Source organism: Narcine bancroftii, chromosome 4 (genome assembly GCF_036971445.1).
Source record: "Narcine bancroftii isolate sNarBan1 chromosome 4, sNarBan1.hap1, whole genome shotgun sequence".
NCBI lineage: Eukaryota > Metazoa > Chordata > Chondrichthyes > Torpediniformes > Narcinidae > Narcine > Narcine bancroftii.
In genome coordinates this window covers 82,084,106-82,101,628 of record NC_091472.1, presented here as the reverse complement: position 1 = coordinate 82,101,628, position 17,523 = coordinate 82,084,106, and the positions used below count along the sequence as shown (strand labels likewise).

General features: G+C 38.1%; 1 protein-coding gene across 5 annotated transcripts in view; it reads right to left on the bottom strand.

Annotated features, from left to right (window-relative positions):
• The window catches only part of plek (pleckstrin), a 44,798-nt gene extending 27,411 nt beyond the window's left edge, over positions 1 to 17,387 (bottom strand). For 3 of the 5 annotated variants that reach the window (XM_069931774.1, XM_069931773.1, XM_069931777.1), the window contains exon 1: positions 17,208 to 17,387. In XM_069931774.1, the coding sequence (XP_069787875.1) occupies positions 17,208 to 17,249 (42 nt within the window). In that variant the 5' untranslated portion in view covers positions 17,250 to 17,387. Of the gene's footprint in view, positions 1 to 2,504; positions 2,585 to 17,207 lie in introns of all 5 variants that reach the window. The other 2 variants (XM_069931775.1, XM_069931772.1) reach the window with 2 other exon arrangements.
• Between the last annotated feature and the right edge of the window lie 136 nt (positions 17,388 to 17,523).

Here is a 17,523-nt window from a genome sequence, read left to right as displayed (position 1 = left end):
AGCCCTGGGGCAGTGATAACAATGGAACTTTATTTTGCCTAAGATTCTGTTATCCCTCTCCCTTCCCCACTTTGAATCCAGTGGTGTTCTCCTGTGCACTGTGGACAAACTGCGAAGGCATTTTCACCTCATGGGGAAAGCCAAGGATAAGTACCAAGTTTGCTGTGGTTCAACTTGCCTTTGATCAGTGACCTATCATGGACACTAAACATCTCCTTACTTGTCAGGAAGGCGCAACGGCGACTGTACTTCCTGAGAAGACTAAAGCAGGCAAGGCTACTGGCCACTATTATATCAACCTTTTACGGGAGCTCTATCGAGTGCGGCCTGGCCAGCTGCATCACAGTGGGTTGTGGTTTCTGCAGAGAAATGGATCAGAGGTCAATCTGCACGACCGTAAGAGTGATATATTTGGCATCGACAAGCTGGGTTGATGAGTCTGTTTCAGAGCTGTATAACTCTTTCAAAGTAAACCCTGCTTTTGGTTATCTTCACATTTTTTTTGTTGGGTGTCATTGTTTAATAATAATTTGGATACTTTAGCCATGATAAAGAACAATACAAATAATTGTTTTAAGGGATGAGAAAAGGTACATTTCACTGAGTCTTGCATCAAGGAACATAGGGGCCTAAATAACTACCTTAAATCGGATGAACTCTCAAGTCAAATCAAGTCAAGTCAAGTTTATTGTCATCTAATTGCACAAGTACAACCCTACAAAACAGCATTCTCCAGGCCTTCGTGCAAAACACTCAGACACACTAGGCAAACAATACATATGCAAGACAAGTATTTCATCTATACAAATAAATAAATAAATTGCCTAGTTGAGCCAGTCCTCTTTCGCTATGTTTGGCATATGGCCTTTAAACCTATCTCATTAGTGAATTGCCCAAATGCCTTTTAAATGTTGTAATTGTACCCACTTCCCCTGGCAGCTCATTCCATAGATCCATCATCCTCCGTGTAAAAAAAAAACCTATCCCTTGGGTCCCCTTTGGATCCTTTCCCTCTCACCTTAAATCTATGTCCTCCAGTTTCAGACTCCCCAGTCCTGGGGAAAAAAAAAGGATTGTGATCTTATCTATACTCCTCATGATTTTGTTAGCCTCTATGAGGTCTCTCCTCAGTCACCCTCAATCCAAGGAAGATAATCCAAGCCTTTCCAGTCCCCACTTATAATTCATGCCCTCCAATCCGGCAACATCATTGTAAAACTTTTCTAGCTTTATAACCTTCTCCCATTGGCTACCAGACAGTGCTCCCGGTGTGGTTTTCAACATCTTGTACAAGTATATAACATGACATCCCTCTCAGTCCTCTGACTGATGAAGGCAAACATGCAGAATGCTTTCATAGCCACTCTGTCGACCAGTTTCACCACTTTCAAAGAAAGAATGTACTTGTACCCCTGGGTCTCTCTGCTTTAAAACATTATTCAAGGACCTGCCATTTACTGCCCTGCCCTGGTTTAACTTGACTAAATGTAACACTTTGCACTTATCGGAGCTGCCATACTTTGCCAGTTGATCTAGATCCTGCTTCTTTGCTGAACACTACAACGCACACCACTCATCAAAGGCCTCTGATCTGAAAAACAATCCTCTACTACCACTCTCTAACTCCTATTGCCAAGACAATTTTATATCTAATTGTCCAGCTCACTCTGGATCTTAGGAAACCTAAACTTTAAGACTGGCCTACCATGTGGAACCATGTCAAAGACCTGACTAAAATCCTTGTCAACAACATCTACTGCCCTGCCCTCATCAGTACTCTTCTTCACCTCTTCAAAATCCTCTATCAAATTTGTGGGGCACAATTTCCCACACATAACTCCATGCTATTTCTAATTAGACATTGCCTTTCCAAAGCAGGTAGGTCCTGTCTCTCAGAATCTCCTCCAGTAACTTACCTACTACTGATGTTAAGCTCACAAGCCTGTTATGTCTTGGTTTGTCCTCACAACGCTTCTTGGATAAAAGCACAACATTCACCACCTTCCTGTCTTCCAGATGCTCATCTGTGGCTAACTATGATACAGATACCTTTGTCAGGGCTCCAGCAATATCTTCCCTAGTTTTGCACAATGAGTTAGGACACTCTTGGTCAGGTCCTGGCGATATGTCTACATTTATGTTTTAAGATCACTCTTTTGCAATGTTGATATGTTTCAAGACATCTCTCTTCCTTGAATTTCCCTAGCTCCCATTACCTTCTCCATTGCAAATGCAAATGAAAAATATTCATTTAAACTTCGCCCATTACCCTGGCACCACACAGAAGTGATGATATTGATCTTTAAGGGAACATCACCCTAGTTATTCTTTTGTTTATTTTTAATATATTTATAAGATCTCTTTGGATTCTTCTTCATGTGCCAAAGCTATCTCATGCCTTCTTTTGAATCTTCTGATTTCCATCTCATGTTCTCCAACATCGTTTAGAGATTCACTTGATTTCAGCTGCCAAAAACTAACATTTGTCTCATTCTTTTCCCTACCAGAGCCTTAGTATCCTTCATCAACCAGGGTTCCCAATTAAGGAGAGACTTCAAGGAATTCTACGAGCAACTATATCGAACTGAGAACGAAGGGAAAGAAGACAAAATAGATGAGTTTCTAGCTAAAATTGAAATACCGAAATTGCAAGAAGAGGAGTAAAACAAATGAATAAAATCATTTAAAATAGAGGAAATACAGGATATATTTAAAAAATTACTGAACAATAAAACGCCGGGAGAGGACGGACTCCCCATAGAATTCTATAAAACATTTAAAAACTTATTAACTCCTCCTCTCCTGGAAGTAATGAACCAGATTGAAGAAGCACAAACATGCTAGATTCATGCAAAACAGCAATAATTACAGTAATACCAAAGACAGGGAAAGATCCACTAACACCAGCATCGTATAGACCAATATCTCTACTCAACACAGATTATAAGATAATAGCTAAACTATTAGCAAACAGATTGGCCAACTGTGTACCAAAAATAGTAAAACTAGATCAAACTGGATTTATTAAGAAAAGACGAACAATGGACAATATCTGTAAGTTAATTAACTTAATCCATGCAGTACAAGGAAATAAGATGCTGTAATGGAGGATTTAGACCAGCTTATGCAAGAAGGGATGCAGTTGAATAGGAAGACATAATCTAATTTACACCAAGAGGCGCAGGATGCATATGAATTAGTAGACACATCAAAATTCTACCATAAGGCAGTTGTCTTTTGTTGGTCGCAGACTGTCAGGAGACCTTGAAGATAATTAAATCATTTATTCAAAGAGATAAGCTATAAGTAAACAATTTTTTGGGTAATATAAACCATGGTCCCACTGCTGAAGTGGAGACTCTCTGAGGGGTGGAAAGGTCTCTCAGCAAGAAAAAGAACTACTAGAGTCCAGCTAACATCCCAGTTGGGGGAGGTGGAGAAGCTGTTACCGATGCCCCGACAACCTACTACAAGTGTGCGGTCATTGCCTCGCTTCGGCAGTTGGGACCAGTCCAGGCATTGATAAGTATAATTGGGAAGGGCTTGGATATTGTAGTTTGAAATCAGCTTTTGAATTTGTAATAAACATTTGTATAAACTGAACTGCTCTCGGTGTGGGTGTCTATTTTCTTTTGGTAGCTCAAACACTGTGACCAATCTAAAATGAACAAAGTGAGAGGTTCAAGTTTACCCAGGACAGATGCCAACAGTGGCGGTTGCTTTAGACACAGAGAAAGCCTTTGACAGAGTAGAATGGAATTATTTATTCAAAGTACTACAGAGGTTCAATCTACCAGAGAAATATATTAATTGGATTAAAGCATTATATAAAGGACCATTGGCGAAGGTGACAGTAAATGGATATATATCGAACCAATTTAAATTAAACAGGTCAACTAGGCAGGGATGTCCACTATCTCCCTCACTGTTCGCGTTAGCTATAGAACCATTGGCAGAACTGATAAGAACAGAAAATAAAATAAGAGGGATAAAAATAAAAGAGAAGGAATATAAAATCAGTCTATTTGCAGATGATGTCATAGTATACTTAACAGAACCAAAATTATCAATAAAAGAATTACATAAGAAATTGAAGGAATATGGAGAAGTATCAGAGTACAAGATTATTGCAAATAAAAGTGAAGCGATGCAGATTTCACAAAGTTTAAGAAAGAATCACCATTTAAATGGCAAACACAAGCAATCCGATACCTAGGTATTCAACTAGATAATAATCTAGGCCATCTATACAAATTAAATTATCAACCATGAATGAAGAAATTACAAGATGACTTAGAACATTGGAAAGATTTACCACTAACACTGATAGGAAGGGTAAATTGCATTAAAATTAATATCTTCCCAAGGATACAATACCTATTTCAATCATTACCAATTCACCTAACAGAAATTCTTCAAGGAGCTAAAGAAAATAATAATAAATTCTTATAGAAAGGGGGGAAACCGAGGATAGCGCTAGATAAATTAACAGAATGGTACAAACAAGGGGGCTTACAGCTACCAAACTTTAAGAATTATTATAGAGCACCACAATTAAGATACCTAACGGATTTTTATCAAACAAGGGAAAAACCAGATTGGACCAGATTACAGCTAGATAAAATAAGGGAGAAGGTACCTGAACATATACTATATAAGTGGGATGAAAAGCCGGTGCAACATAGGAATTCACCAGTACTGCACCATCTGCTCAACATTTGGAAGAAGATTCATGTGGAAAGGAATAAAACAAATTATCAACTACCAAAATTAATACTGACACAAAATCAACTAATCCCTTTCACAATAGATAAACTTTCCTTTAGAGAATGGGAGAGAAAAGGGATCAAAAGAATAGAAAATTGTTTTTCGGGAAATAAATTATTATCTTTTGAACAAATGAAGAGCAAATATGGTATAACTCATGGTACAATGTTTGCATACCACCAACAAATTGGGAAGCAGGCTGAGGTTACCAGAAGGAAGCAGTTTTGAATATGTGATTACAGACACAATGATAATTAAAAGATTTATAACAAACATGTACATCAAACTGCAAGAGAAAGAGAATGAGGAAATAAGCTGTAAACCCAAACAAAAGTGGGAACAAGATCTAAACATAAAGATAAAGAATGAAACATGGGAAAAGTTATGCTCCAGAACTATGAGAAATACAATAAACACGAGGTTATGCATGATACAAAATAATTGGTTACACAGGCTATACACCACACCCCAAAAATTAAATAAATGGGACCCAACAGTATCAGACAGATGTTTTCGCTGTAAGGAGGAAACGGGAACAACAGTACATGCAATTTGGGCATGTGAGAAAGTGGAAAAGTTTTGGGAAGATCTAAATCAGGTATTAAATAAAATCACAAAAGCAACATACCAAAAAATCCAGAGATCTTTCTTCTAAGTAATATAAGAAGTAAAGAACTTGGCCTCGATTTGGATGGAGCGCAAAAAAGATTTATTATGATAGCCTTAGCTGTAGCAAAAAAATGTATTATGTCAATCTGGAAATCAGAAGAGAGCCTGCGAATACAGTAATGGTACATAGAAATGGATAAATGTATTCCACTGGAAAAAATAACATATAATTTAAGAAATAACATCACAGTATTCGAACAAATTTGGGAACCGTACATGGAGAACAGAGAAGTCCTACCACGGACCTCCACCACCTAAAATGACAGAATGAGAAGAAGACGAAATGAACTGACCCGGTGTGTAAAAGTAGATGACACAATTTTCTTGTTTATTTTCATTGTGTGATGACATTGTTTAATGGGTTTAATGTATCATATACGTTGAATGTTGAGTGGGTGGGGAGGGGGGTGGGAAGGAGGGAGGGAAGGGAGGGGGAAAAAGGGGAGAAAATGACACTGTATATTCAAGAGGGAAATTTTTATGTGTAATTTGGTCAATATGGTTCATAGTGTGAAAAATAAAAAAATTAAAAAACCAGGGTTCCCAAGCCTTGCCCTTAACTCTGGTTAAGCTGACCCTGAACTCTCCCCAACTTTCTTTTTAAAAGCCTTCCACTTGTCAGACATCCTTTTACCCAGAAGCATCCTCTCCCAGTCAACCTTTACTGTCAACAAAATTAGCCTTGTCCTAACTTCATACTTTAAATGTAGAACAGTCCTATCTTTGTTCATAACTATGTTAAAATTAATTGGATTACATCACTGGTCTCAAAGTGCTCCACCATCACTACTTCAATCACCTGCCCTGCCTCATTTCCCAATAGGAAGTCCATTGTTGCCCCTCTCTATTAAGGCCATCTGCGCATTGAATGGAAAAACAAATTCCATCCCACCTAAGCACTTATCATTATGGCAAGTTCCAGTCAATATTAAAATCACAAACTATTACTAATCCACTTTTTCTTACAATCCCAATCAGTTTTGAATGTGTAAAATACTGGTATAATTCCAGATACTAAATTGTGTGAGACTTAATTTTGTTGCCATGTTCCTGGGAAATGGCTACATGTCCAGAAGCATATACCCGTGTGAATATTCCCAGTACAATAAGATCACAGTTGCACATGACCAAATTGCCAATTATATAGCCAAACGTCCATACTTCTGCTCTGGAAACATTTAAATGAGGGTGTGTAGCGGGCTGGGTCAATCCCGCACGCGACAGGCCGAATTGCTGTAGTGAACACCCAGTGCAGCAGGGCACAGGGGCTTTCCCCCCCACCGCGCAGACATTCAAGGCTGCAGAAGCGTGTTGCCAAGGAAACGGCCAGACCTCATGGCAGCATTATGACATCATTCCCGTGAGCCTGTCACCTCCCCTAAAAAGGAATGCACATGGTTTGAATAAACGGCAGTTACTGGTTTACTTGCTTGGTGTGGACAGCATTTATTTCAGCATTTCTGCCTTTAGCAATGCTACAGGTGCTCCATTTGGCTAAATGGCGGTAGAATTCTTCTGTTATTTGTTGCAAGTTTTTTTTTGAGCCCTACTATGCCACAAGTGTACATCTCAATGGCTATATTCACAGTAAATATACTTTATGAGGAAACAATCATCAGCCTCCAACTAGTACCAGAAATTGAATTTGGCACAATCACAATCTGATTATGTTTGTTTCACTTCAGCTTATATTTGACAAAACTGGTTGACCGTTTTGAGTTTTGTGTGCCCGATGGAGATGTGGGGGGGCTGGTAGTCATGGTGGGGAGCTGGCTGATGGAGGATCTCAGTTTTCTTCAGGCTGACTTCCAGGCCAAACATTTTGGCAGTTTCCGCAAAGCAGGACGTCAAGCGCTGAAGAGCTGGTTCTGAATGGGCAACTAAAGCGGCATCGTCTGCAAAGAGTAGTTCACGGACAAGTTTCTCTTGTGTCTTGGTGTGAGCGTGCAGGCGCCTCAGATTGAAGATTGAAGATTGAAGATTGAAGATTGAAGATTGAAGATTGAAGAGACTGCCACAAAACTCAAAACGGTCAACCAGTTTACCTATCTCGGCTGCACCATTTCATCAGATGCAAGGATCGACAATGAGATAGACAACAGACTCGCCAAGGCAAATAGCGCCTTTGGAAGACTACACAAAAGAGTCTGGAAAAACAACCAACTGAAAAACCTCACAAAGATAAGCGTATACAGAGCCGTTGTCATACCCACACTCCTGTTCGGCTCCGAATCATGGGTCCTCTACCGGCATCACCTACGGCTCCTAGAACGCTTCCACCAGCGTTGTCTCTGCTCCATCCTCAACATCCATTGGAGCGCTTTCATCCCTAACGTCGAAGTACTCGAGATGGCAGAGGTCGACAGCATCGAGTCCACGCTGCTGAAGATCCAGCTGCGCTGGGTGGGTCACGTCTCCAGAATGGAGGACCATCGCCTTCCCAAGATCGTGTATTATGGCGAGCTCTCCACTGGCCACCGTGACAGAGGTGCACCAAAGAAGAGGTACAAGGACTGCCTAAAGAAATCTCTTGGTGCCTGCCACATTGACCACCACCAGTGGGCTGATATCGCCTCAAACCGTGCATCTTGGCGCCTCACAGTTTGGCGGGCAGCAACCTCCTTTGAAGAAGACCGCAGAGCCCACCTCACTGACAAAAGGCAAAGGAGGAAAAACCCAACACCCAACCCCAACCAACCAATTTTCCCCTGCAGCCGCTGCAACCGTGTCTGCCTGTCCCGCATCGGACTTGTCAGCCACAAACGAGCCTGCAGCTGACGTGGACTTTTACCCCTCCATAAATCTTCGTCCGCGAAGCCAAGCCAAAGAAGAAAGAAGATATTTGACAAATCACTTGCACCTGTACAGCAACATTGTTGGACTACACCTCAAGGTTGGGCTACATAAATTTGTCATTTATGATGCATAACCAAATTCATGACTCTCAAAAAAAATCAATCAACTAATAACATTTAATAATGAAATTGGTCTGGTTTCATTGGATCTCTATCTTTTTTCAGAATTACTGTAATAATTGCAATTAAGAACGATTCTGGTAGAGAATGTACCTTCTTTGCATAATTTAACCTTAAATGGAGGATATTAAAGATGTTAAATTTCATAAAATTCTACAGGAAATCCATCTTCTGGCGAGTTGTTATTTTGCATTGAACTCATTAACTCACTAATTTCTCTTGCAGTAAATACTACATTCAAATGTTTCTGCTCCATATAGGTAAAGTAATTTGAGATAAAAACTTATCAATCATATTTTCATCATATACTGATTCCAAATGATATAATTCAGAATAAAATTCTATGAATACATCATTCTTGTGGTTTATATGTAATAGTCCTCAAATATTTTTTTAACTGCATTAATGATCCTAAATGTCTGTTCTGCTTTCACTTGCCATGCTAAAATTTTATGTGCTCTTATTCCTAATTTATAATATCTCTGTTTAGTTCCTTGGATTAATTTTTCTGTTCTATATGTCTGAATAGTGTTATATTGAAGTTTTTTTTATTTATTAATTATTTTTTATTTTCTTCAGAGAATTATTTTGTAAATCTTTTTCTAATTTACCTATATCCTGTTCTAATTGATTTGTCTCTTTTATATATTCCTTTTTAATTTTAGCCTTGTAACTTATTACTTGACTTCATATATACTTTTAACACATCCCAAATAATACATTTAGTATCTATTGAATTAAAGCAGACTCCTAAAAATAATTGAATTTTCTTTCTTATACAATCTCAGAAATCTATTCTTTTTAATAATCCAGTATTAAACCTTCATCTTTAGGTATTTTTTTTCTCTAAAGTTGAACATATCAATAAAAGTGGCAAATGATCAGAAAGTATTCTTGCTTTATCCTCAACTTTACTAATCCTTCCTTTGTAACTGCGATAATAAAAAAAATCTATTCATTAATAAGAGTCATGTCTATGAAAATAAAAGGAATAATCTCTTTCTCTTGGCTTCAACTTTTGCCAAATATCAACTAAATTTAATTGCTTCATAAAACTTAATATAGTCTTTGTCATTTTAGCTCTTATTACTGTTTTAGTTGATTTATCCAATAATGGATTGAGACAACAATTGAAATGACCTCCTATTAAAACCTTTTTCTGTGCTTCTGCCAAAAGTAAAAGAGTATTCTTTATAAAATCTTCATCATCTATATTTGGTGCATAAATATTCATATGTTCACATTTCAGAATAAATCTGGCAATTAATCAAAACATATCTCCTCACAGGATCGTGTACAGGTACACGATCTTTATTCCGGAACCCGTGGGGGAATTTTGGATTTCGGAAACCCCACCCGAATTGTACTGCCGTATCCACCCCCACCCCCCTCCAGTCGCCTGGCAGCCTCCCCGACCATGGTACCTCTGCCGCCTCCCCCAACCGCCAGTCGCTCAGCCGCTCAGCAGTCTCCCCCGGCCGCTGGTCCCTTGGCCACCTGGCAGTCGCCCCCGGCCACCTCCCCCTCCGACCACCGGTCCCTCAGTCACCCAGCAGTCTCCCCCAGCTGCCGGTCCCTACTTGCCAGATTTTGGCACTTTCCGGGATTTTAGATGTCAGGATAAAGGATCGTGTACCTGTATCAAAATGTTTTACTGGTAATTTTTTTAAAATTAATATAGCTTCTCCTCTTGCTTTAGAATTAGCTAAAATATTAGCAATTAGATTGGCAAAATATTTACCAAAATTAATACATATGGAATAAATTGGATTTGTTAATGGTCAGAAATTTGCAGATAATGTAGCGAAGCTTCTTAGTTTGATACATTTGGTTCAAAGAAGGGGACCAGTGTGTGGCAGTGACTTTGGATGCTGAAAAGGCATTTGATAGATTAGAATGGGATTTCCTATTTAAAGTTTGAGAGAAATGTACATTGTGTTCAATGTTTATAGAGTAGGTTAAAATGCTGTATAAAAACCCTATTGCAACAAATGGACAGATTTCAACATCTTTTGAATTAATGAGATCAAGTAGACAAGGTTGCCCATTGTCATCAGCCTTATTTATTTTAGCAATAGAACCAAATTAATAAAATAAGATTCAAAGACTGTGGGTATTAAGGTTAAGCAAGTAGAATATAAAATAAATTTATTTGCAGATGAAGCTTTGATTTGTTTAACAGACCCTTTAAATTCTTTACAACAACTTAAAATTAGAATAAAAGAATATAGAGACATATCAGGATATAAAATTAATTGGGAGAAAAGTGAAATTATGTCTTTAGTTAATAGAGATTATCAGAAATGCAAGGAAGTAATTGAATCTAGATGGCTAGGTCTTGGAATAAAATATTTATGTATTCGTGTGCAATCAGATTTGACAAAATTATTTAAATTAAATTATTTATCTTCATTAAAGAAAATTAAAGAAGATTTGGAAAAATGAAATATGTTACCTATTACTTTGATAGGTAGAGTAAATTGTGTTAAGATTAATGTTTTTCCTCGAATACAATATTTATTTCAATCAATTCCAATTGCAATTCCTCAAAATAAATTATGTTAGAAATTTGTGTTAGAAATTTTTTATGGAAAGGGAAAATGGCTAGGGTCTCTTTGGAGAAATTGATGTGGAAATATGATTTTGGACGTTTACAGCTCCCCAATTTTATGAATATTATAAAGCAGCACAGTTGAGATTTATCAATATAATGTACGAGTTAAATAATGTTCCAACATGGGTAAATATAGAACTTGATAAAATGGGAGAAACAGATTCACAACATTTTATGTATATGAATGGAATACAATAGCAAATTTTTAAAAACACCCATGCTGAAACATTTAATTGAACTTTGGAATAAAATTGATAAAGAGATTGGAGGAAAAGGTTTAATGTTTGGAAGAACACCTTTATTTTAAAATAGACTTATTCCATTTTCAAAGGAAATTTTTTTTTTTAATTTGGTAAAATTATCATATTAAGAAAATTAAAGATTGTTTTGATGCTGGGAAATTTATTACATTTAGTAGAATGAAGGAAAAATTTAAGATATTGGAAAATACAAAATTTTGTTATTATCAAATTAAGAGATTTTTCTGTGAAATTTTTGGTCACAATTTAGTATTACCGGCGGTGAAAGATGTACAATTATTATTATGAATTAGGGATGTAAATAAATTTATTTCAGCGATATATAAATTATTACAAAAAGCAGCTTGAAAAGGAGTTCATAAATCAAGACATAAATGAGAGGTAGATTTAAGTAAGCAAATAGATGGATTCAGTTATGTAGAGAGAGTATGAAAAGTGCAATAAATGTGAGATATCAGTTAGTTCATATAATTTTATTAATAAGTTATATTGAACACCACAAAAGTTACATAATATGAAATATATTTATTCAGATTTATGTTTTAGATGTGGACTAGAAGTTGGTTCTTTTTTGCATTTGACTTGGCAGTGTTCCACAATTAATCCTTTTTGGCTTGAAATTGGTATTTTATTAGAATGAATAACTGGAGTAAGATTTCCACAGGATCCAATGTTATTTTTACTGGGAGATATCAGAGGGATTAAACCTAAATTAAAACTGAGCCTGAATCATGTAAAATTTGTTCAAATTGCTTTGGCACTAGCTAGAAAATGTTTTGCTATAACTTGGATGTCAGATACTGCTTTAGGAATGGATAGATGGCATGTAGAAGTTCAGAGTTGTATTCCACTTGAGAAAATCACTTCTAATTTAAGAGATAAATATCATACATTTGTGAAATATGGAGCCCATATTTACAAACTGTTGGTATTTAAATGTAAATGAATCTCAAACATACCCTTTCTCTTTTAGGTCTCTATAAATATTTATATGATTAAAATTATTGGAAAGTGAAGTACTCCATTAGTGGTTTTCTTGTACCTCTTCTTTTTCTTTTTTTTAGTTTGTAGGGGTTTGGGGATATGGGCATGTGAGGAATTTATAGGAGGTTTTTCTTTCTTTTGTACTTCTTCACTTTTTTAAAAATAAAATAATACATGTATTTGGATTGTTTGAAATATTATGATCCATTTGCTAAGTGGTTTTATATTAAATAAAGTATATAAAACAACTTGTGCATGCTTTGAATGCAATTTTGGTTTCAGAACACAATGTACAAGCATTCTGAACAAATAGCCACAAAAAAGGGTCAGTTAGGAAGTTACAATCTCAATTATCTAGTTTCAAAGGATTAAGATTCAACAGTTTGCTTAGCTGCATTTTTTCTACTTTATATTCAGTCAGCCGGATATGGATATTAAAGAATCACTTAAGATAAGCCCCATGATTACTGGTAACAGCTTGTTTATTATGCACAGCACTTGCTGCATGAAGATGGAGCTAATTATTCCCATTTCCCTCTGAATTTGTATCTTCATGTAGAGCAAGAGGCAAACATAGGTCTGTCTGCATTACACATTCAGAAATGCTGGAGAAACACAGAAGTCTCACAGTGTCCATAGAAGGTAAAGATTTATAATTGTTGTTTCTCCTTCAAGGTATGAGCAAAAAGCAGTCAGGCACATGAAATGAGAAAAAAATAAAAGACAGGATGAGGAGCACAGACTAACAGACAAATGGTGTTAAATGGATCTGAATAGGAGGACAGGAGAGAGGAAAGGTGAAAATTGATGGGGGAGGGGGGGATTGGCTCTGTGAATGCAGACCTGTGGGAAAGGAGACAGAGGGAAAAGGGAAGAGAGAGAAAGACAGAACTAGAGGAAAGGAGAGAAGGGAAAAGATGGAAGGGGAGCCAACAGAAACTGGACAAGTCAATATTAATGCCATCTGTTTGGAGGGTGCCCAGATGGAGTATGAGGTGCTGTTCCTCCAATTGGGTCTGGCAGAGAATGAGACAATGGACAGTCATGTCAGCATGTCGGGAATGTGGACCTGTTCTTGTTGATTCATCCATTGCATCTGAAATATCAATTTCCATATTTATGCAAAGGAATCAAATGAATTGGGTCTGATTAAATTTTGGCTTAAAAAAAAACAATGTTCCACTGAGTCAGTCCCAAAAATCTTGAATTATATTTTAGCTCTTTGGCCACATAAAGGTCTGGTATCCAATATTGGCTAGCTAGGAGGGTGGAGGGGTAAGGTAGAAGAGACCAATTGTCATCAACAACCCAGCTCTCATTGATACAAGTTGACCAAATTTTTTTTATTGGCGAAGGTCAAAGTGACACTTGTTAACAGAATTTGAAGTTTGGAAATCATTTTATATCTTTACCAGAGTGGAAGTTTATCTCAAAAATGTTGAGGTTAAGTATATACTGAGGACTCCTTGTGTTATTTTGATTCATTGTTTGATTTGCAATCTGCAATTAGTAAAATTGGTTATATTGCTTCACACATTTTACAATATGCTGTAATTAATTTCAGCTTTCACAACTAGCAGCAGATGTGGATTTTCCTGAAGCTGATTCGAAGGGGAAGAAAGCACTCTCTTGATCTTTCAGCACTTAGGAAGTCACACAATACAATCAGTGAGAACATCCAACCAGTTTTCCAAGGAAGACTATTTTCTTCACTTAGTGAGGGGGTGAACAAAAGAAGCAGTGCAACTTAAATACACTCCACAACTATCGAAAGCTCATCAGCAACCTCCAGGTACTCTTTGTTTTAGAAAAGGGGGAAGTTTAGAAATAACCGCTGGCCAAAGTTATCATATCAAGAAAGAATATTCAGGTGCTGGGAAAATACAGCTACTTTTAAAATAACTGGATTGCTCAAAGACTGGGATGATGGGAAGAATCACCTACTCTTGTGGAGTATTATTTCAATAATCCTATCTATTGCACAATTAAACAATTTCCCACTCCTGTGGTTCTTGAACAACAACTTCAAAGCAAATTTAATGGACCTACAAGATCCAGAAAAACTTTCATCCACATTTCTTTTCCAGTGAAAGAATTGAGCATATCCATCATTAAATAGCCTGAAAATTTATTGACCCCTCCCACCCCCCCACAACACCAGTTTTCCACCCTGCATCACTGGAATCCTAAATAAAATTAATTAATTCAATTAAATTGGGTTTTTTTTAAATTAAGTCCAAAATTAATACCTGGAAAATCCACATAAAACAAGCCTTACCATTGTTTATCTTCCATTTTGTGTTTTTATCTAGCTTCTCAGTCTGCTTTAGCCAAAGTAACATGTTTGATCAAAAGAAAATGAAGGTGAAAATAAACTAACTCAAAAACTTGGAGCCGTGCCCATTTCATTCCAGAATGGGATGTTTTAAAATGGACTATACTTTAAATTGAGGGATGTGTGCGCATGTGTCAAGTTGTTTCAAGGCGAATTGATTGCTAAAAATTATACGATTTTTGACACAGTAATGAGAAAAAAAAAGATCCACCAAGATGTTGCCATGATTTGAGGGTTTGAGTTATAGGGAGAGGTTGGATTGGCAGGGTTTTTGTTCCCCAGAATGGAGGAGGCTGAGTCGTGACCTTATCGAGGTTTATAAAATTATGGAGGTTATGGATAAATGGAATCCTCACAGTCTTTTTCCCAGGGTAGATATGATTCTAAAACTATAGGGTACAGGCTTAAGATGAGAGGGAAGAGCTTAAACGGGAAATTGAGGGGTAACTTTTTTAAGCAGAGGAAACTACAGAAGTGGGTGCAATTCTGACATTCAAAATACATTTGGACAGATGTAGGGATAGGAAGGACAAAGGATCTGGACCAAATGCAGACAAATAGGACCGGCCCAAAATGTCATCTAGGTCAGCATAGATGAGTTGGGCTGAAGGGCCTGTTCCATGCTGGTGAACTCTTGAGACAGATCAAGAAATTATGACAAAGAATTGTTGATTTTATGTGAGTGGAAAGAAAAAGTTTGAAAACCACTAGTTTCAATTGTGTTCAAATCGTTTGATTGGGTTTTGACTTGAATTTACTTTGTTCACAGAGTGACAGCTGACAGTTATGGTGAATTCTGGAACGGGTGGTGCCTGCAAGGTGGCCTCATGTAAAGGGGGTTTTCGTGTTGCACCACTTGACTATGAATAAATACATGTAAACTGGAGTAGCATTCTGTTTCAAAAGTTCAAGTTGAACAGGACCCGAATGCATACAAACTGCCAGGTGTCAAACAAATTCTAACAGGTTGATGCACTCCAAGCATGTAGACATTTCAATTCCCCAGCCGTTACTGCAGAGAATCTTATGCACACATTTATGAGAATTGCAAAATTGCAGTTCCTCTTTTCTTGCTTGAACGCTCATTTCCCCTGTTGCTAGAGAAAGGGGTGGAACGAGCTTTTAAAAGTGAGAGGTGACAGAAATGCAAGTAAATTGTTTTCAATTTCTGAAATCCCCACATTTCAGAAGATTGGGTCCGTTGCTGCAATCTATCTGAATGCAGTTTGCTGTTCTAAGAGGGACAAGCAGAGAGAGAGAGAGAGAGAGAGAGAGAGGACACCAAACAGGCTTTCTCTAAGGGAGAGAAAGAGCACACACTGGTTTCTGCGGCATGGCAAGCTGGCAGCTTCTTGAAACCCCATTTTGAAGACAGGTTGTGGGTTCTGAGTTCAGCTGGTTGAAACAATCCATGTGGTCTATACAAGAGAAAATGGCTAGCTAGAGTGTTTCATCTGAAATAAGGGAAACAAAAAGGAACTCTATGGTGACCTGCTGAAGAAGAGGTTATCATTTAGAAAACCCTGATGGGGCAAGTTTCTTCGGCAAGCCACTGAAGTGGCTGATCGGTGGGAATCAGTTTGTGTGTCCAACAAGCAATGAATCTCTCTCTGAAACTGACAAGAACCTTCCTGAGCAGTAACCAATTACTTTTAAACACTAGAGCTTGGCGAAAATTCATAAATGTTCAATTCTGTGCACAGTCTAAGAATTGCCTGACACTGGTAAGCTTGGAGGATTGAGAAGTGAGATTGGACTGTGAATCAAAGAAGTTTTCTGAACTTATACACCATGTGCTTAGAATTAGAAAGGGGTTAAGTTAGGTTGAGTTAATAGTAATAAGTTAAAGTTGGATCCTGTTTTATGTTTAAAGATAATTAAAAATGACTTATGTTTAAGAAACGATTTATCTTGGTGAATTTCTTGAGTTTTGGGGTCCTCTGGGCCCTTAACAGAGAAAAATTGTCAATGGCCCATTTCCTTTGGAGTTAGGAAACTGTGCACATAACGAGTCAATTAGATACAATTAACAGTGGTTTTCAAACTTTTTCTTTTCACTCACATTCCACTTTAAATAATCCCTTGCTAATCACAGAAGTTCTACGACCTCTGGAGCTCAGTGGTTTGGGATTTAAGAGTCATTTTCAAATGCTTGAGAACATCCAGGTTGTCCCACCTGTCTGAGGTTACTTAAAGTGGTCTGTGAGTGGAAAGAAAACGCTTGAAAACCACTGAAGCCCAAGGATCCCAAACTTTTCACTCGCAAAAATGTGACCATTTTGGTCCCGTCAAAACATCATATTACTTCCAAATGTTAAACTTCGGCCAAAAACAAACTACTGGGTGAACGCAACAGCACAGATTCGAGAACCTGCAATGAAGTGTAGACTGGGGAAGAGAACTGGGTGGGATGCCCCCAAACATCTGCACCCCAAGGATGCTGCCTGAGTTCCTCCGATCAGCCTTCTTTGGGGGGGGGGGGGGGGGTCCCGATTCCTGCAACTATTGTCCCTCGTGTCTCAGTTGTTCGCCAGTGACCCCCCCCCCCCCCACAAAAACTGGTGAGCTTCACCCACCCTGGGCTCAGTCCTCTGAAAGCCTACCTTCTTGACAAGATAGCCCTCTCGGATGATTTTCGCCTCCATGCTGGGCGGCTGCACCACGGACTTCAGGCTGGACCTGGGCTGCCGTCGCTTTCACATTGGATCGTGACGCTCAGAACAGAAGGCGTTTCCCTTCGCAAAGCCGCTGCAGTTCCAACCCCGTCTGCCCGATAAAGTGCACCCTGTGCATCAGCTGGCGGAGATCAGGAAGCGTTGCGGAACGTCTCTCCACAGCTGGAGAGCTGGAGATAACGGGGTGGGGGGTTAAGCTTGAATGTCTGCCTTCTGCCAGAAACTGGCAATGAACTCTCGACCG